This window comes from Filicampus tigris, chromosome 18, assembly GCF_054856515.1.
Source record: "Filicampus tigris isolate MCC_2025a chromosome 18, RoL_Ftig_1.0, whole genome shotgun sequence".
NCBI lineage: Eukaryota > Metazoa > Chordata > Actinopteri > Syngnathiformes > Syngnathidae > Filicampus > Filicampus tigris.
In genome coordinates this window covers 4292079-4312207 of record NC_141234.1, presented here as the reverse complement: position 1 = coordinate 4312207, position 20129 = coordinate 4292079, and the positions used below count along the sequence as shown (strand labels likewise).

Sequence of the window (20129 nt, the reverse complement as noted above, 5' to 3'; positions counted from 1 at the left end):
ATGAACAGTTTCCTGCATAAAAAAAAGGTGAAAATATCCGGCAAGTAGATAAGCAAACAATCCATCAAGACCCATCAGCAGAATATAATTACATTTGAAATTGTATTTTCCATTATTTACGTCAACCTTTCATTCATGTTGTGTATTTACCATTGTCCTGTAATGCCCTGACCACTGCACACACGTGGCAGTGTGTAATTAGCTGACCAAGCGCTAATCAAGAACTACTGAGTAGTATTCTAATTGCAGTTCTATATGTAAAGCAGGAGGAACGTTTATAAACGCTAAAACAGGCTGATTTTGCAAATAGATGAATCGGATTGGATTAGATTGCACCTGTGATAAATGTGTATTCGTGTATTCCCTCACTTAGTCGTCTTTGCAGGACTTTGTCGCGTAGTCCTTTGGGGTTCTGCCAGATGGAAAGGTTCTTGGCGTACAGTTTAGCTGCTGTGGCTAATGACCTCAGTTCTGTCCCTTAGCTATTAGCTCCCACCACCCCATCTGAATGTCTGTGGGTCAGAAATATGACACAACACCCTTAATATCATTGTACTACACACATCAGCTCTGTGTGTGTGTGTGTGTGTGTGTGTTGCCTTTTTCAAAGCCTTCCCATCCACAGGCCTACATTTCCCTCACTGACATTGTGCTTTGAAAAGGTGATGTGCCAATTTCGGGCGTTTGCTATTCTGCCTCCATACTCTGTAATATAATCCTCTCATCTGTTGTCTTCCTGGTTCATTGTCCCCGTTTTCATTGTCTTCGTCCATTTTTCATGTCTTACAGAGACACACAAAAGGGTATTTTTCAGTCATGAATCCGCATACACAGACATTGATTGCAATATGGCTGATGCAAGAGTCAAACATTTATATTCTGTGTTTATATGCGGCTCTAGTTAAAGTTAAGTTTGTCAAACCAAAGAAACTTCAACTGGGTGGATAATCTAGATTTGTTGTTTTTGTTTGCTGCAGTATTACAGCTATATTGCCTTTTACGATTGCGGGCCAAGTGCACATTATAAGATTGGGGTGGTCTCAATCAAGAAAAGTCACAGAAGTTAACTGCCTACCGGCGCATTTTCTGTGACCTTCCAATAAAAGTTCAGTGTGTGATCTCCGTCCTCAACTCTTCAAGATATGCCACAGCTAGCTCCTTGTCCGCACATGAATTGGCCTGTAAACAATCTATAACCATCAGTTGAAGAAGACCTAGCTCAGAGAGATGACAAAATGCGAGAAGAATGAGGTAACATGGACATTCTTAGCTAAATGTGGGTAACTGTCTTACTTAGACACGTTTTAAATAGAATGTATGTCATAGCACGAAAACAAGTTACTTGCTTAATATATGTAACCAGTGTGTTTCGATTTACAACACACAACAGTTTTAATGCATTACATTCAGTTGACTGCATTTTATCTCCCGGTGAGCTAGTTACACAAGGCTTCAAGTTTACGAAAACAACCGCTAAAATGCAATTTTTGTGAATGCTGAGTTTTCCAGGGCAGCCATCCGAACTTTTCCTAATTGTTTGCAAACACTTGCTGCACTCTTTTTTGCTCTGCTTCCCTCAGATCCAAGTCATCAGCTTTGTCACAGAACAGAACTGGGACTCGTTGGAGGTGTTTGATGGAGGCGACAACACTGACACCTTGCTTGGAAGTTTCTCAGGTATTACTTGAATTGGCTTGTAGCTGTGTTTTTTCAGTTTTTCCTTCTATCACGCTGGTGATTTCTCAACAAAAACATATGTTTGTGTCGATCGTTATTCTCAATACAAATATTATTGTCGCACATTTTTGTCGGTGGAGTTTATTGATACAAGGGGACTTTATTAATCGTCCTTTTATAGCAAGAGGTAATAGTCTTTTTTTTTCCCTGAGAGGAAAAAACGCAAATGCTAGAAAACCAGCATTTGAGCTATTTGTAACTAACTCAAGCAGTTAGTCATGGTCAGTGTAAGCCAGAGATAGGATCACTAAATACCTCTGATTTATTTTCTCCCCAAGGCACCACAGTTCCAGCTCTCCTCAACAGTACTTCCAACCAACTATACCTTCACTTTTTCTCCGATATTAGCGTGTCTGCCGCTGGATTCAGACTGGAATACAAAAGTATGTTGATGTAACTCACCAACACCTCAAAGACATCTATGAAATCCATTGTTTGTATTTTTTATAACTCACTGGCTGGCTAAATTTCGCCGGTGGGTCATTTGACATTGAATGCTGAGCTTATTTTCATCTTTTATCCCTTCAGCTGTGTCACTGACCAGCTGTCCCGAACCAGTCATTCCTATGAATGCCGTTAAGATAGGGGAGCGTCTTCAGATGAATAACGTGGTGTCTTTTCAGTGTGAACCTGGATACAGCCTACAGGTAAAATCATCAAGCACACTGATTATTTTGCTCAGCTGTATGTGTTAAATCTCAATTGCAGTTACCGTACAGAGAAGGCAAATTCGCACCTCCTTGCAATCATTATTTTGATACAGTTGTCGTTCTCCTTCTGCATCGATCTTTGTCACCTCAGATAGATTTAGTCATTTAGTCTCTGCATGAAGTCGTTTGAAGACAACAGGCAGCTGCTCCAAACAATTAGAGCCACCAAATGTGAATGAATGCAAATTAATTCACGGCCAGTTTGTTGCATTTTCCACTTTGTTTCTGCCCATGGTGTACCTTGAAGGGGAATTCGCATATCACCTGTATGCCTGGAACTGTCCGAAGATGGAACTACCCTCCGCCTCTGTGCATTGGTAATAAACACAGTTTCTTATGTGCTACCGCATTCTTCCCCCATCCTTCTGGCCTTGTTCTATGGTCTGACAACTTTTCCTCAGGGATCATTCTCTCCCTTTGCTCCCCAGATGATTATTTAAAGTGCTACAAGGCCAAGACCTCACTTTTAAGGCTTGCGATCTTGGCACTGTGGCATCTATGACTTTACGTCGTCACTTCAAATTCAAGGGGAACAAGTTTTGTCTTATGCTGATCCCTCAGGGTAGCGCAAATCAATGGGTTGATACTCTCTGTACCCCCAAAAGAGTACCCACAAAAGAGAAGACAACAGACTGAGTTGCGACATTTGAAGTTATTTCATCCAGTGTTGCTCTATCTCTCTCTCCACGGCACCCATATATACCGCATATATTATATATATATATATATTTATTTATTTATATATATTTATATATGGTTGAGAATCACTAATTAATCCAATGAATCATGTGAGAGTGCTTCGCAAAACAATTTCCATCTTAGCCAACAATTACTTGAAATCTGGTAAAGTCATACATCCACATTTACTTTTTACAACCTTCCATACAGCATACAAAATGGCGCCATTATTTATTCCTGAGAGAAAAATAATGGTATACCACCCACATTTTTTTTTCCTCTGGGGTGACTCCCTCCTTTGTCTTAAGTAGGCTGTTTTTCTCATTTATTTTCCCCTTCCTCCTCACAATTCTTTTTTTCCCTCACCACTTCCAGGACTACTCACTTTTTTCTGCTTTAGTCAGCTGATGCTTTTAACATCAGTTTAACGTCCTTTCATCTTTTTTTGTGTCTTATTTCAGGGCTTTTCTTTTCATCTTTCTTGATACCATCATCAGTTTTATTTCAAACTATTTTGAGTCTTCGTCCTGGATTTTAGTCAAGGAAATTGTATCCACCGGTGGTTTAAGATGAAAGAAACACTGAAAAAATGGCAAGATATGCATGATGTGCCACTATGACATTGCGATTAAAAAAACCCATAATGCAACGCTTCCAACTTACAGTGCTTAACTAATTTAGTAGACCACCCAATGTGAATTTTATGTTACAGTTAATTAACAGTACTGTTACTAACCGAAAACATTTGTTTCTGTAATAGGTGATGCTGGATGAGACAAATAGTAATTTGTGTGTTGATCAATGAATTCCTGCTCTATATTTCGGAATGTATTTATTTTATTTTATTTAAGTTATTCTGTTCGCACTAATGCTCTCGCTGACTCCCACTAGCCCAATGTGGAGGAATTCGTGAGGAGATGGAGGGCATGATACTCAGCCCTGGTTTCCCTGGCAACTATCCTAGCAACAGTGACTGCACATGGAGAATCTACCTGCCTGTTGGTTACGGTAAGAATCAGGCACTCCTAAAAGCGTTTAAAATTGCTCAAAACTATCGAATTTTGCCAAAACTATATTAAATATCACAATTTGGCCCTGAGCGATGTGAGACCGAACAGTTTTCTTCGGCTTGTGATATTAGCCCTTTTTAATTACTCTTTTCTTTTCCACTTGGAACAGTCAGTGGAGAAGACTTCATTCATGAGTACGCTTTCTGAATGAAAGAAAACATAAAACAATGGGGGTCATTCAACAGACCATTACGGTAATATGCGCATTCAATGCCCTAATCGCCCTGAGACAATGATGATGAGCAGAAGCAGTCATTAGTTATTTTTTATAAATCTGACTGCAAATGGCTCAGGTCCAGCTTATGCACTTCAATTTGTGTGGGAGTTGATGATTATCTGAGTATTCATCGATCACAGTGTACGTGTACGAAATAATGGTCAATTGTGTTCTCTTCTGACCAGGAGCCCACATACAGTTTCTCAATTTCTCCACTGAAGCCAACCACGATTTCCTTGAAATACGCAACGGACCCCTGGACACGAGTGCCGTCATTGGACGATTCAGCGGGCAGAATGTTCCTTCTTCGCTGCTAACCACCTCACATGAGACTACCGTTTATTTCCACAGCGACCATTCACAGAACAAACCAGGGTTCAGGTTCGAGTACCAAGGTAAGTGACCTTCATGTCGATGAACTTAGGCTTCATGCAAGAGTATAGCCCTTTTTTTCAAACGGTCTGCTTTAATATGCAGTTCATATTATAAATGATTTAATCACCGGGATTAATTTTTGCTAATTGTGGAAATGACTTGGACTCAGAGTCAATTTCTGCTGCAGAGCTTGATATAACCCATAATCACTTCAGTTTAGTTTAGCCGAAGCTATTTGTCTGGGAAATTATAAAATCGTCATAAAACCAAAGTCACAATGATGAATAATGACTTGTAAAGGCAGAATACTGTCATAATTTCTCTTCCCTCATTCCATCAAATTAATGTGGTAATATCAGTGTCAAATGAGTTGTGCATTATAGGTTTTTAATCACTTTATACCAAACTGTCGATCACTTATTGGAAAATGTCTTTTGACATATTACCATAGCTACAACTGCTACGGGCATGTATTTTTGTGTTTGATTCTACAAACTTTGGCGTATCGAAAAATAGCAATGCATGTTTACATAATTATATGTAAATTACGATATAAATCAAGCATTGTATTTGCAAATACCCCCGATTGCAGCATTTCCATGAGTTATCTCCTACAATAGGGAATCTGTGATCCATAGAAATCAATTTCTTCTGTCATATTTACATTCTGGCTCTTTGAGGCTTAAGCACGGCTCCACATTAGTATCCAAAGGGGAGAAAAGGGAGCTGTTTACTAACACTATTTCAAACACACATGCCTGCTGCTCTCTCGGGACTTTGACAGGGAGGAACCATATATCCGCCACTCTCCTCTCCCGCATGCAACAGTCAATAGTGCCCGTGCGTAAGGTCGCGCTAAGTGGACCGAACCGAACATGCCATACCGAAACGTATTAATACACCCACGTGTACCGTTACACTCCTAATATATATGTATATATTTAACTTTTCCTTCTAAGATATATCCCTCCAATAAAAGAGAATTTGATACGTATCTCGATATATTTCGAAGTGCAACATTTTTGCACTTGTCTTGCCCACAGCTTATGAACTACAGGAGTGCCCAGATCCAGAACCTTTCCGCTATGGGGTAGTAGTGGGTGCTGGCTACAATGTGGGCCAGTCCATATCCTTTGAGTGTCTGCCTGGATACCAGCTGGTTGGACATTCCATCCTCACCTGCGAACACGGCACAACCCGTAATTGGGATAATCCTTTCCCTCGTTGTGAAGGTAGGTTAAAAACAATGTAAAATTTGTCTACTCTGCCCTTATGGTAGATTGGAACATTGACATTGCTTTTTGCGAAAGGACTAATGAACACAAATAAAAAGAATATAAAGTGAGCCATGTTTTTAACTCATATTTTGTGTTTGGAGCAATTACAATTCCATTTTCAAGCTCTGTTTCAAGTTAACACGCTCTCTCTGACTGTCAGTCATAAGCAGGTTGGTTCCAAGCTTTTGTAGAGAGCAATTCTATGAGGCGTCCAGCTTTTAATCAGTCTGATCGATAACTCATCTGACAGATGAGATGCTAGCTGAGAGGTCTCTGCTGTTACACATCAGGTAGCTGAATGATATGAACACACACAGACACGCTACCCTCAGGGCCTCTGAGAAACACAAGATAAAGCAATATTAACTTTGGGAATGATTTTATACATATACGCATCCGAGGGTGTGTTGTTCTTCTGAACTGCTTGTTTCGGCTACTTTAGGCATCTAAACGACTGTGATTACTGTGAAAAGTCCTCCTTCATGGTTGTTAAATATAAGGTTTGCGTGTCAGAGGGAATGTTAGGTTCACTCGTTTGAGTGGTGTTTCCCCTAATATGTGTTCGATATCAATTGTTGACATTGTAACCTTTACATCTTCAGTTAGCTGATGTTTGGTCTCTCTCTTCGCCACTAGCATGGGTTTACTTATGAATCTCGAGCTGAAACCTGCTTTGCTACAGCTTTCATTGTAATTATGATGAATTCCTGGCCATTTTATACTTGTTCCTAACTCCTATATCGCAGTGCCTTGCGGTGGAAACATCACATCCGACAATGGGACCATCTTCTCTCCACGCTACCCAGAAGAATACCTCAACTCTGCTGACTGCTCCTGGTTGATCACTGTGGCTCCTGGCTTTGGAATCAAGCTCAACTTCACACTACTTCATGTTCACGGCCCGCACGACTTCATAACTGTTTGGTACGGAATAACTTTGGTGACGCTTTTGATAATTCAAAGAAAGGACATGGTGCAACCATGTTTTGGTTTGTTTTGTCTGTTTTTGAATTTGTTTTGTGTTGTTTTATAACCTCTATAATGCATGGCTGGCCATTATCGTATGTACAACCAAAGACGGGATTTTGCATGCATGAAGCTTTCCAGTCATAGCTCATCCACTCTGCTCAAAGCACAGGAGAAACCTCATGTTTCATTTTGATTGCCAGCCAACCTGGCAATATGATAACTGCATGACAAACCCAATCGATTCTGGTAAATTTTCCACCCACGTGCTGATTTAAGTACTTATCAAATGTTATACTGTGCAGATTTTACCTCAATTGAGCTTTTTTATCACCAAGTTGTTTGGCGAAAATGAGTCGAAAGCAATTTCTCTACTGTGTTGTTGCTTTTTTTATAAATGGCCCTACCGGATTTATTTTTCTTTTAAGCTCCCATAGAGCCAAGATGTGGACTGTCATGTTCCCCAGTTTCAACTTGCCACCCTTGTGTATCTAGCCACTGAACTACTGAGCCAAGGAAATGGGCCTCGTAATGGTAACTTGGCCGGAGTGCAGTCAGGCAGCAGTCCCTAGCCAGCCATTTCCAGAGCTGCTTGTAATCTCCCATGCCCACTCTGACAGCCAAAGACAGATGGTTTTTAAGCTGAATGGTTGTGGTATAATTCCGGGAGCTGGCTTAATCGGCCATTGCTACGTCAAGGGACAGCTCCAATTGGGCCACAGTTTCCAAAGACATTCCCATCGGATGCTAGTTAGTATCCACAGTCCAATTCAGATCACTCATTCCGTGCTCAGATGCAGTGTTTACCTTCCTGTCGTGCGTTGTAATATTTCATACTCTCTGATAAGGCTTTGTTGTCTTTAGGGATGGCCCACAAGAAACAGCAAGGAAACTAGGTGTGTTCACTGATGGAGAGCCCAACGACCCTCCTAGGAGCACATCAAATCAAGTCCTGATCCGTTTTCGGAGTAACACAGAGAAAGGTGGATTGTTTCATATCGACTATCAAGGTAGGTTCCCTTTCAAGTCACAGTACATCCTCTTTCATGTAACAGAGGTTTGGTTTCCCTCATTATTTTGTTCTTTTTTTGTCAATAAAGCTTATAGGCTGCAGTTCTGTCTGCCTCCCAACATCATTCCCAATGCAGAGATCCTGATGGCAAGCAAAGAGTTTAAAATAGGTAACAGTTCAAAATTATGTATATGACATTGATTACTTGGACCGTATTTTGGCCAAATCACTTTTTTCATAGTTTGGCTGGTCCTGTGACTGATACTCAGATACAACTTGTATATATCAACTCGGTTTGGCACCCAAAATCCCCTCCCTAATCATGTTGAGGGCAGCAAACGAGTTCCGGTTGGATTAGAAACTTGCTCTTATAATTTAGGAAAAGTTTTTCTTTTTCTTTTAAAATGGCCTATTTTAACTTGAATCCCACGTTCCATTGTGGCCAAGGTCTAATCCTAGTCCGTTTTTGTGGCTGATGCTGTATATAATAAATCCTTGTGTCAGATGCCACATGCTAAACCAGTGTTACGTCATGCATTAGTTGCCAAAACTATGACTTCTTCATTTCTTCTTCTACTTTAGTTTGGCGGTTGGCAAATAATTTTGGTGCCTTACCGCCACCTTCTTTAGCATGCAGCATCTGCTACAAGGATTTTTTATTACAGCACTAAAAGGCGCAATAAACGACCAGGATTGTACTTTTGTCCACAATGCGACAAAGGATTTTAGTTAAAGTCAGGCATTTTAAACTAAAAAGAAACACTTTTCCGTAGCTTGCAGTGGATGTTTCGAGTCCAAACGGAACTAGTTTGCTGCTGTCAATACGATTAGGGAATGGGATTTTGGGCACGAGTCTGACCTGTATTGTTCTTGGTCTCGGTTTTTGCAAAAATAAATTTCCCCTCAAAACTGCGACTCATCCTTCTACTCATGATTTGCTCAGATGATAGTGATTACTACTGTCTGATTGACATTTTGCCTCACAGTAATCATTTTCAATGCTCTGTCACTTCCCGTATGGCCCACAATTAAAGTCATCCTTCACCTCTGTCTCTCCAGGTGACATTGTGCGCTACAGGTGTATCCCAGGCTACCAGCTAAGTGGCAACGACATACTCACTTGTCGCTTAGGGGCACACTTAGAGTTTGAGGGTCCTCCACCCTCATGCGATGGTGAGTGAGTCAGATCCACTGTCTGAGTTTGTGACAGAAGCTGGTGTGCGACGTGCTAAATAACTTGCCTCTGCCGAGACACGATAAAGGATGCTGTACATAAATGTGGCTGTCTTTTAGAAACATTACTTTTCTTTTCTTTTAGTTGAGCCTGAGTTCACAGGAATCCTAATTTTACAATATAAACCGAATTTAACGGAACTTCTAAATAAGTCACAGACCCTCATGCCACATGATGAAAAAGAGGCAATGGGCAGAATCAAGGCATTACTATCGACCTGCTCCCCCTCAAGAAAAAAAAAAAAAAAGATTAATTGTATTTTAAACATTTTAAGGGGGACATCCAGTCCGAGTGGACCATGTTTCGTGGCTCCATTGTTGAGGCGGCCGATCGGAGCTGTGGCCGCAAGGTGGTCGGTGCCTGTCGTGGCGGCGATCCCCGAACCCCGCTGAGGGATGCTTTCCAGCTGAAGAAGGGGTCCTATCGGGCCTTTTTGGCCTGCGGGACCCCAGAGGTAGCTGACAGGTACCGGCTGGCCAAGCGGAATACAGCTCTGGCGGTTGCTGTGGCAAAAACTCAGGTGTGGGAGGAGTTCGGGGAGGCCATGGAAAATGACTTCCGGACGGCTTTGAGGAAATTCTGGTCCACCATCCGACGTCTCAGGAAAGGGAAGCAGTGCACCATTAACATTGTTCATAGTGGCGATGGGGTGCTGCTGACCTCAACTCGGGACGTTGTGGGTCGGTGGGGAGAATACTTCGAAGACCTCCTCAATTCCACCGACACGCCTTCCACTGAGGAAGCAGAGCCTGGAGACTCTGAGGTGGGCTCTCCTATCTCTGGGGTTGAAGTAACCGGGGTTCCTTGGTCGGAAAGCCCCGGGGGTGGATGAGATCCGCCCGGAGTTCATAAAGGCTCTGGATGTTGAGGGGCTGTCATGGTTGACACGTCTCTACAACATCGCATGGACATCGGGGACAGTGCCTCTGGATTGGCAGACCGGGGTGGTGGTCCCCCTTTTTAAGAAGGGGGACCGGAGCGTGTGCTCCAATTACAGAGGGATCACACTCCTGAGCCTCCCCGGCAAGATCTATTCAGGGGTGCTGGAGAGGAGGGTCCGTCGGAAGGTTGAATACTCGGATTCAGGAGGAGCAATGTGGTTTTCGTCCCGGCCGTGGAACAGTGGACCAGCTCTACACCCTCAGCAGGGTCCTCGAAGGTGCATGGTAGTTCGCCCAACCAGTCTACATGTGTTTTGTGGACTTAGAGAAGGCGTTCGACCGTGTCCCTTGGGGAGTTCTGTAGGGGGTGCTTCAGGAGTAAGGGGTACAGAGCGCCCTGATAAGGGCTGTCCGGTCCCTGTACCACCGCCTTGGGATCCTTCCGGAAGAGCTGGAAGATGTTGTTGGGGAGAGGGAAGTCTTCCCTGCTGAAGCTGCTGCCTCCGCAACCCGACTTCGGATAAGCGGGAGATAATGGATGGATGGACATTTTAAGTGTAGTTAAACAAAATAACTCAATTGTAAATGGAATTAGACTAATGTAATAATCATATCACAGTGCAGTTGTTCTCTTATATATTTTTCCTCAAAAGGATTCATGTACTTCCAGCTGGGCCAAATCTTAGACTCCCATGGGTTTTGCACAAGCCTGCAGTCATAGTGCCAAAGCTTCATATCAGTTTGGTGGAACCTTTCATCTCCGCGGATGATGCTTGGTTCCCGCGAGACTGAGAATGGCGGTCATGTCGCTCTCTTCGTGCTGAGAATTATCCTCCCAAAGGACCTAATAGTGGCGCTGTTAGTACCACACTGCACCCTTATCATGCCGAATGTTGTGCTCAACACTTTTCCTCAGGGTAATCGGAAACTGGTGCACAGAGAGGTCCCTCTTTTTCACTCTGCTTTAAAATATTATGAACACATATTTTTACATTCTTTTTTTTTTAATACTCTTGCTGCAATCCACATTGCCGCCTTGTCATTTTGTTTCTCACACAGTGGATTTTCCAGTGGGTTAGCATCATGTGAGGCGCGTGACTAATTTGAAACAATAAATAAGGGAAATATGTAAATTATGTCAGCATAGGGTGAGCAATGAGGGGGGGAAACAATAGTTCGGATAAAAAGCAAAGAGCATGTGGAAATAAACCAGGTCAAGCTGTGGTGAAACAAAGTAGCATGTCTATAGCCTGTAAATGTGTCAAAATACTGCAGTTTTTATATCCAAATGGATTTTAATAAGTAAGGTTGGATTAATGTACATTGTCAAAGTTTTGAAACTATTAATTGACAAGTGCACACACACATTCAAATAAATAATGTTCGTGAAACACAAGCCCCGGTCCAATGGAAGAATGCCTGCTAAGTTGATGATTGTAAAGTTACAACAGGGTGATTTTCGTCGGTCCGAAATAGTGAACGTTAGATTAAAAGTTGACCAGCCCAACCTTTTTGAGTATATTTCATGTTTGTATCATATATTTAGATGGGAGCATAGACTCAGTTACAAGAACAGGAAAATTAAAGTAAGAAGTTTGGCAGCAGGATGAGGATGTAAGCACGGCTTTACGTAGCAGAAGGATGATTAAGCACAGGACAGGACTTAAGCGCCAAGGCAAGCAAGGAGAGGACAAGGAGAGACTGAGGTTGGAATGCACAGCTCATTGAAATGCACGGGACATGCCGGCTGCAGCTGCACCTATCAAATCATCGCTTCTGGCTCTCATGAGCGCAACCCTCCGCATGCAGCAAATTGCACGTGAACACACATATATGTTTAACACAGCCCTTTCCTGGCGTCTAGCTTCTAAAGTAGTGGATGCTATGACTGCGATGGTCTCCTAAAGAGCAATACCGGAGCTTCCATCCTGTTCTGCAGTGCCGTTTGCCTCTCGGTATCGTCTCTCATCCTCTGCATTGCCTCGGACTGCACCCCCCACCCAGCCCCTCCCCCACACAGTTCCTGCCGACTCACCAGCATCACACTTTGTGTCTCTTCTTGCGTAACGTACCTGTTAATCTCTTGCGCACTCAACCTTCTTCGGCGGCTGTTTAAAGTGCAGAATTTTGACGTCTATCAGCGCGCTCATGTTGTGCCTGATCTCCCTTTAAATGCTACAATCCCAGAGACACACATTCACTTCTCTTCTTTGTATTCAGTCCAGAGGACCGTTTGCCAGACATGACTAGCTTTCCATCTCCCACTTTTGATGCCATTTTAGCAGCCACTTTGTACATTATTCAATCTGCCCTGTGTTTGGTCGCTCAGGAGTGTTGGACCCACAGTACCTCCATGAGACCACAGGGACTCGGAGCATGTGATGTCAGTAATTGAACGCAAAATAGCTGTGATGATCAAAATGTCTGGATAAGACACCCTTCTCAAGCCACCGGATTTTTTGGGACGCAGCTTTTCCTTCACATTCATTTTCCATCCAGCTGTAGTTAGCTTTCTTCCAGGACGTCCTGCTGTTGCCTTCCTATCAGGCTCCTTTTTTATTCCATAGATTATTCTTTTTCAACTATGCCCCCTTTCTTTAAGTCCCGGAGAAAGGATTACAGCTGCCCCTTATTTCTTTATATCTATGTCATCCCTGACTTCTCATAGTTGTTAGGTCCTGATTCATGTTAATACGTGTGTAGTGGTCCATTCCGTTCAATCAGCTCCTTATCACCTTTCTGCATATGATAATTAAATTCCAGAAATGGAGACAAGAATACTGCAGTGGTAAAAAACGATTTCTGGACACGTGAGCTCATTCTGGAATTGTATGGTAAAGCTATAAATATACAAACTGCAATGTTTGCTTGCTTGCAGAACTGAGCAGGCAGGGGAATCCTTTAATTTTAGCAATTGTCGTGTATCCTTTTCCACCGTATGTGTGAGAGGAAGATGAATGAATTTTGCTCCTTTGAGAAGGGTTTGTTTCACACGGTGAAATCCCCATTGGCTTGACTTGCTTGCCTTATTAAAGGGACAATTAAATTTTGAGGCCCATAAGCATTGATCTTGCACTGATAAGTAGTGGCCGCTTTCCTTCCATTCGATTTGTCCCCTCTTGTCCATTTGCTTACAAATGCAGCAATGCTTCAAGTGTGTCAGTTTAAAAAGTAGTGGTCTAAAGACAAGAGCCCCAACCACCACCATGACAGGATGAAGGTAGTTTTGAAGACTTTTCGAAAGGTCACTGAGAGCACATCCATCCCCACCCCAATTGAACGTTAAATGGATGTCGCACGTACGTTTTATAGACTGAAGTCTATCATGTCACCTGTCAGTGATGTATTTAATCTTTCTCAGTGTTATATTAGGTTATATTTCAGGATCAGAAAATAAAATATCTCACAGTATTTAAAATTAACACTACATTTGCTGTGGTATACTTCATGAATTGCGTGTATCGGCTATTGCCATGCGTTCTACCTATTTGTGACTTTTGGAGATTTTGCACACTGGTGGCAAAATGACTGAAATGGTGAATCACAGTATCTGTGTTCTGCATACGAATGAATGAGGCCACCCGATCATTGCTGCTTTGAATTTTACCATTTTGGCAACATGTTCAAAACAGAAGTTCTGTTGCAAAACTGACTTTCTAGAGGGAAGGAATACCATAGTAAGTAGGAATGGTTATTTGTTTGAACTTGTTTGAACTGCTTCAATGCTATTCTTCAGTGCGGCATAAAAGTGTCAACCAAAATTATGATTTCCTTGCTTGGATTGGAATGGGAGTTCCAAATTGGCTTGCAGGTTGAGCCTTTGAAGACGTAAATGTGCTCCAAAGACCTTTCCTCACTTTCCTCTCCCATTGGTGCATTTGAGACAGGCAGACAGAAAACAAAGGATGTGAAGGGAATGTAGCTACTGTATTTTGTACACATGGATTTCCATCATGTTTTTCTACATCTCACTGGGTGCATGCTTCAAACATACATATACGAACAATTTGCATAATCTATGATAATCTTCATGTCTGTCTCAGGCTCGAGATTTTCAGTATTCGACGTTAACCACCATTACACTGGCATTCATTTGCAATTCAGTGAACGGCACACTTGACATTGTAAGATGTCCTCATGCAATAAATCCCACTTAGTTTGCACGCCAAGAATGATAAGAGCCAACATTTTTAATAATTTGTCAACACATTTTAACCAAGGCAGTCGGCCATTTATTTCGCCCCATTGCCTTTTTAATCTTTTTGTGTATTTGAAAGCAAGCACAAGGGTAAACATGCTCCAAACACATGGGGCGAAGGGCGTCCACTTGCACAAAGAGGCACCTTGGAGCGAAAGCCTGCAATGAGCAAATTAGTGTGACCTGTCCCAAATTAGACATTCAGCAAATGTGGCTTCCGGGAAGATTTGCATTGACATCTGTATCACACTAAAAAAGGGCAAATAGAAGGGATAACATTTTTGCCCAAGGGTATCCATGAAAAAGAGAGAATGATAGCTATTTCTTGACTCACCTTGCAGACAAATTTGTGTTTGTAATAATTATCGAATTACAGTAGCACTCAAAGCAACATTTATTTGCCCGACAACAATAATATGGATCCCCCCCGATTTAGTACTTCAGGATGGATTCAGTTAAACTACTAATGAATAAACACCATCCAATAGGCTCATAAATGGTAACTAAATTAGCAATATGGAATTCTGCTGCAACTAATTATTTTTCCTCTCTTTATCTTGACTCAACAGTGACATGTCCCATGAATGAGGTATTGACAGCATCCACAGGCGTCATTATGAGCCAGTCACCAGGAACGGGCTTCCCTCATTTTGAGTCGTGCTCCTGGGTCATCAAAGTGGAGCCCGGATACAATATCACGTTTACCATAGAGCATTTCCAGACCAGCCGTCAATTTGATGAGCTTGAAATCTTTGATGGTGAGATACTGTCTTTGCTTTTTGAATCAACATATGTACGTTCAGTGTTTACCAAAAGCAATTAGCGGCATGCTCGATTAAAGCTCAAAATGAAGCAAAGAGCCACACATGGTCTTTCCTCCTCATCTGCTTTGTGCATTTGCACGTAATTACAGGGGCAGTCAACAAGCCTGGCAGGCTTCTCGCAGTAAATGGTGGTCGTATACGCAAGACTTGCTGATTAGTGCATTTTATTCTTTTTTTTTTTTTTTGCAAAGCAAAAATGAGCAGACATTCGCTAACCTTGGGGCTGCCAAACCAATTACTGAACGTACTTTCAGTTTTTCGCCTCTTCAATTAGGAGCAGAGTAAATTCTGATTTTATTATAAGTGAAACTAAAAGCAGGCTCCCTCACAGACATAACTAGGCACAATTGTGGAAACGGTGAGCCTGCTCTCATGAAAATGTAGTAGAACATGGAATTCTGAGTAACTTTCAGCAGCAGGGTTATTTGAAAAAGTGAATGTTAGGAAATGAAGTACTACCTTCTAGAATTAATTAGAAAAATAAAGAAAGCTGAATTTCCGATACTTTAGCCATATTTTTTATGTGTTTGTCTCTTAATGCAGGTCCTTCAAGACAGAGTCCTCTCCTGATCACACTTAGTGGTAACTACTCCAGCCCACTCAGCATCACTAGCTCAAGTAACAAAGTGTACCTGCACTGGTCCTTCGACCACACTACCAGCCACAAAGGTTTCCGTATACGCTACTCAGGTGAGAAGTGCCTTTTGGAAAGTGAATGACTTTTTTTTAATAGAGCAAACTTATATCCCTGTGGTCCTCACATCATTGCGGTAGGGGCCTGAGAATCAGTTAAATCTGAGAAATGCTACTTCCAATTTTTCTTCAGTTCCATTAAGTGATCTATTGTTCTTTTATATTACATCTGCATAACTGGTCATGAAAAATGACTGTCTAAATATTTAAAAGCCTCTTTATCAACACTGTTCTGCCAGATTGACTAATCATTTTTAGCGGTGAGCTCTCTGGTTCCCCAACCGGATGTTGGTGCTGTCATTTCTCAGATTTTTTTTGTTTTCTTCCTTTGCCTCATCTTTCAATCGCTCCTCACCAATGATTGAGTTTGCCATAGCAGGTTCCATGACAGATGGATAGATTGATTGCCAAGAACCTGCAATTTGCAATGGTCAACATGAAAGTATCGTGGCGACGAGGGAGAAACAGATGGTGCTAGCAGATTTGTCGTGCCCGTCTTGTGTTTTCAGCAATCCATCAGTTCTTGCATTTGCAACAGGCAAACATCTCCTTGAGCACTTTCCCATCATGGACTGCATTCTTAACATGCCACCTTTCATTGTGCGGCACCCGCACCTCATAAAGCACCCCTGACTATCTTCCCTCTTATCTCTTTTGTGCTTCATATGCCTCCCTTTGTAAGCCCCCACCTCCCTATTACCTATTCCTATCCTCTCACCTGCCTGTGTTGATCTGAGTCCTTTGAGCTGCAGGGCTGATTGAAATGAGACAAGACATGTTCTCGGAGGCAAAAGGGAGAGAGGAAGAGTAAGGATAACAGAAAGACAGGCAAATGAGATTGACACAGATTGAAGTGAAGAATTTAAATAAGCTCCGCAGATGTCACTCTGGGTGAGTGACAGGAGAGGACCGTCCAATGAAACGTGCAGTTAGCCTGTCTATGTCTTTAATATCACTCGTGGTAAACATTGGATATGTCTGTAGTTATAGTGATGAACCATAATGGAAAGAGCTTTTTTCCGCTTTCACCAAGTGAGGCATTATTTCCTGAGAGGCTCTTATTCTTTGTGACCCGTTGCTGGATTCATTTGGAAAGATGTATTACTGCAGCCGCTAATAAGGCTAACAAACACAAGCAGATACAGAACTGCATTTCAATTATTATGTGTCCATTTTTATGATTCTTCTTTGCATGTATTGACAAAATACAAATCAATTATCCATCTTAGCTGCACATCCTTCCTAATTTCATATCCATATATATCCTCATTGACTTCACCATCCAGACATGACAGATGCAAAATAAATCCTGGGCTCTTTGCAATGAAAAGCTCATTAATCTATCACCCCCTCAGCAACCGGTTGCATCCTTTTACATTGTTATTGGGATTATATGCTGATCCGTATCAGTATACACATTTGTATTGTGTGCTCTCTTGCTTGGTTGTATTTAATACATTTTTGAAATTCTTCACAGCGGCCTACTGCAGCCCGCCCAGCAACCCTGTAAATGGCACAGTGCACAGTCTGACAGGCACCAAGCTGGGAAGCACTCTGCGTTTCAGCTGTGACCAAGGCTTCCGACTCATTGGCCAGAGCAGCGCCACCTGCACCCGCACTACCCAGGGACTCTATCAGTGGAATGCACCAGTGCCACTCTGCCAAGGTCGGGATCCAACTAGCTGATAAAGCAGATCTGGATATTGCACATAGCGATGGAAAATTGAGTCTAATGTTGGCGCTCGGATACCTTTTGGATTATTGACTTGAATTTAATTGTGTTGCCAAACATGTTTGCCTTTGTTGTATGTCATGCCTTGCAATTTTTCACCATTAAGGTACCTTTTTAATTTAAAGGTATGCACATGGTCTCAACTAAAGATATTCCACACTGCCTGTTACATCAGTTTTGAAAGTGACAAAATAATTGAGAGGAGCAAAAATCTATTTGCTGTAACCAATTCTACTTGGCCACAATATATGGTCATTTAATAACTAAAAAGTTTCCAATTCATGGTCCTTTTTTGGGCGTTAGGGTTAGGGTTAACCCTAAGGGTTAAGGGTAACCCTAACCCTGATTTCACATCCTAATTTTAACATTTTCAAGAATCTTCAAGAATTTTGAATCAGTTTTATTCAGAGTATCAAGTCTGGCATAACCCCCAAGTACACAAAAATGCATTACCGACTCCCTCCTTCCATTCCAGTTACGTCCTGTGGAATGCCAGTGCTCCCTATCAATGGTAGCATTGTGGGCCAGGACTTCTCTTTAGGAGCCAGGGCTGCTTACCGGTGCAATGCTGGATTCCGACTTGCAGGGCCTGTCACCACAACAATGGTCTGTCAGGAATCCGGAAGGTGGAGTCCCATTGAGACCCCTCCCAGATGTGTCCGTAAGTATGTCACTACAATTTGTTGCCGTGTTGTACTAAAGTAATAAAAACGTGATGATTTCCTATTGTGTTCCATCACACAGCGGTGAGCTGCCCTGATATCGGCCACTCTGCAGTAGAGCACGGGCGATGGAGATTAATCTATGGAACCCAGAACCAATACGATGCTATAATGATGCTCATATGTGACCCAGGGTATTACTACAGGGGTCAAAGAGTCATTCAGTGTCAAGCCAATAGCACTTGGAACTACCCAGATCCACGGCCTGTCTGCGATAGTAAGTGTTAAACTGCTGCCAGCATTCTCCTTCTTACTTTTGTTTCATTTGGAAATCCAAAGAATGCTTAGGTTTTGACTTTCGATTCTAAAAGCATAAATCTGCTTTCAGTTATTTCCTGTGGCGACCTTGGGACTCCACCAAATGGTAACAAGATAGGAACACTGACTGTGTTTGGAGCCACTGCAATTTTTTCCTGCAATACAGGTTACACTTTAGTAGGCTCCCGTGTTCGAGAGTGCATGTCTAACGGACTTTGGAGCGGAACACAAGTCCAGTGTCTGGGTGAGTCCACTGACAAAGTGCTGCTATGCGAGGCAAATTTCTTTAAGAAACTGTGAACGTGGGCCTTCATGCCATGCAAACGCATTTTTTTTCCATAGCTGGCCACTGTGGCAGCCCTGAGCCAATTGTAAATGGCCAAATCAATGGGGAGAATTACAATTATAGAGGAAGTGTTGTGTACCAGTGTAACCCTGGATTTCGTCTCATCGGGGTGTCTGTGCGGATCTGTGAACAGGATCATCGTTGGTCAGGGCAAACCCCAGTCTGTGTTCGTAAGTAGCTGCATTATGAAGTTATTGATCCTTTGTTATATAGTGAAAGAAGTCTAACTGCTTGGTAATATACTGACAATGAGCTTTGTCACCTCAGGTAGACATTTAACAGAGCAAATGACATTGACTGACTTACGTAACATTGTTTTTTCATTTGTTTTATTTTTTTCCAGCTATCACATGTGGGCATCCCGGTAACCCCACCTTTGGTGTGACACAGGGAACACAGTTTAGCTTAAACGATGGCGTCCGTTTTGTCTGCATTACCGGATACGTTCTTCAAGGAGCTGTTAAGTCAACCTGCCAGGCCAACGGGCAGTGGAGTAATTCTCTTCCTCGGTGTAAAAGTGAGTAACAAGTGCACAGGACTTTCAACTACAAATCACAAATATCAGAAAGAAGTGTTGTCAATGGAAAATAAATGTTGCATGGATGTGATCCATTCAAATATCGGAGTTTGATTTTGACACTGCAGTAATTTCAGCATTCTGAAGAACTGGATTCTGAAGAACATTTTAATTCTTTAACTATGTGGGATATTGTTATATTTTTCCTATAACCACTTTTTGTTGGTTTTGTTATTGAATCAAATAAGGTACAATTCAAGTTATCTAGAATACCATTGATGATCACAACACTTCAGGCAGATTTGTGCTGTACTTATACCTGCCGGGAGAAAGCATTAAAGAGTCACTGGGAATTTAACTGAGACAGCAAAGAAAAGAATAATTTGTATTTTTAAAAAAGATAATTGAGTTTATGTATTGTTTACAGTACATAATGATTTGCACTAGCTCAATTCTGAGAGAGACAAGGACAGCTTCAATTTGAAAACCGTAACTGTGTTCTATCAAATAATCTAATTTTGTTCTTTGTATGAGCATAGCAAGGACGTTTCATTAGGCTGTGTTTTGCATAAAGGAGAATTTTCTAAACAATATTTACTAACTGAAAACATATTGCCAAGCATGAAAGGCCCATTGGGAATTTAAGACCAAAATGTGACTGATAAATGAAGGTCAGACTTTA

At 41.9% G+C, this 20129-nt stretch overlaps 1 protein-coding gene across 2 annotated transcripts in view; it reads left to right on the top strand.

The window, feature by feature from the left end:
* csmd2 (CUB and Sushi multiple domains 2) overlaps positions 1–20129 on the top strand; it is a 142682-nt gene that overhangs the window by 101851 nt on the left and 20702 nt on the right. For both annotated transcript variants that reach the window (XR_015082016.1, XM_086013933.1), the window contains exons 37-55: positions 1581–1677; positions 2016–2120; positions 2266–2384; positions 2695–2764; positions 4017–4133; positions 4598–4807; positions 5831–6019; positions 6811–6988; positions 7895–8040; positions 8131–8211; positions 9102–9215; positions 14925–15113; positions 15723–15869; positions 17350–17538; positions 18080–18265; positions 18349–18543; positions 18655–18828; positions 18927–19100; positions 19274–19447. Coding sequence is in view for 1 of the 2 variants with exons in the window: in XM_086013933.1 (XP_085870059.1) it covers positions 1581–1677; positions 2016–2120; positions 2266–2384; positions 2695–2764; positions 4017–4133; positions 4598–4807; positions 5831–6019; positions 6811–6988; positions 7895–8040; positions 8131–8211; positions 9102–9215; positions 14925–15113; positions 15723–15869; positions 17350–17538; positions 18080–18265; positions 18349–18543; positions 18655–18828; positions 18927–19100; positions 19274–19447 (2854 nt within the window). In the remaining variant the exon portion in view is untranslated. The remainder of the gene's footprint in view (positions 1–1580; positions 1678–2015; positions 2121–2265; positions 2385–2694; positions 2765–4016; positions 4134–4597; positions 4808–5830; positions 6020–6810; positions 6989–7894; positions 8041–8130; positions 8212–9101; positions 9216–14924; positions 15114–15722; positions 15870–17349; positions 17539–18079; positions 18266–18348; positions 18544–18654; positions 18829–18926; positions 19101–19273; positions 19448–20129) is intronic.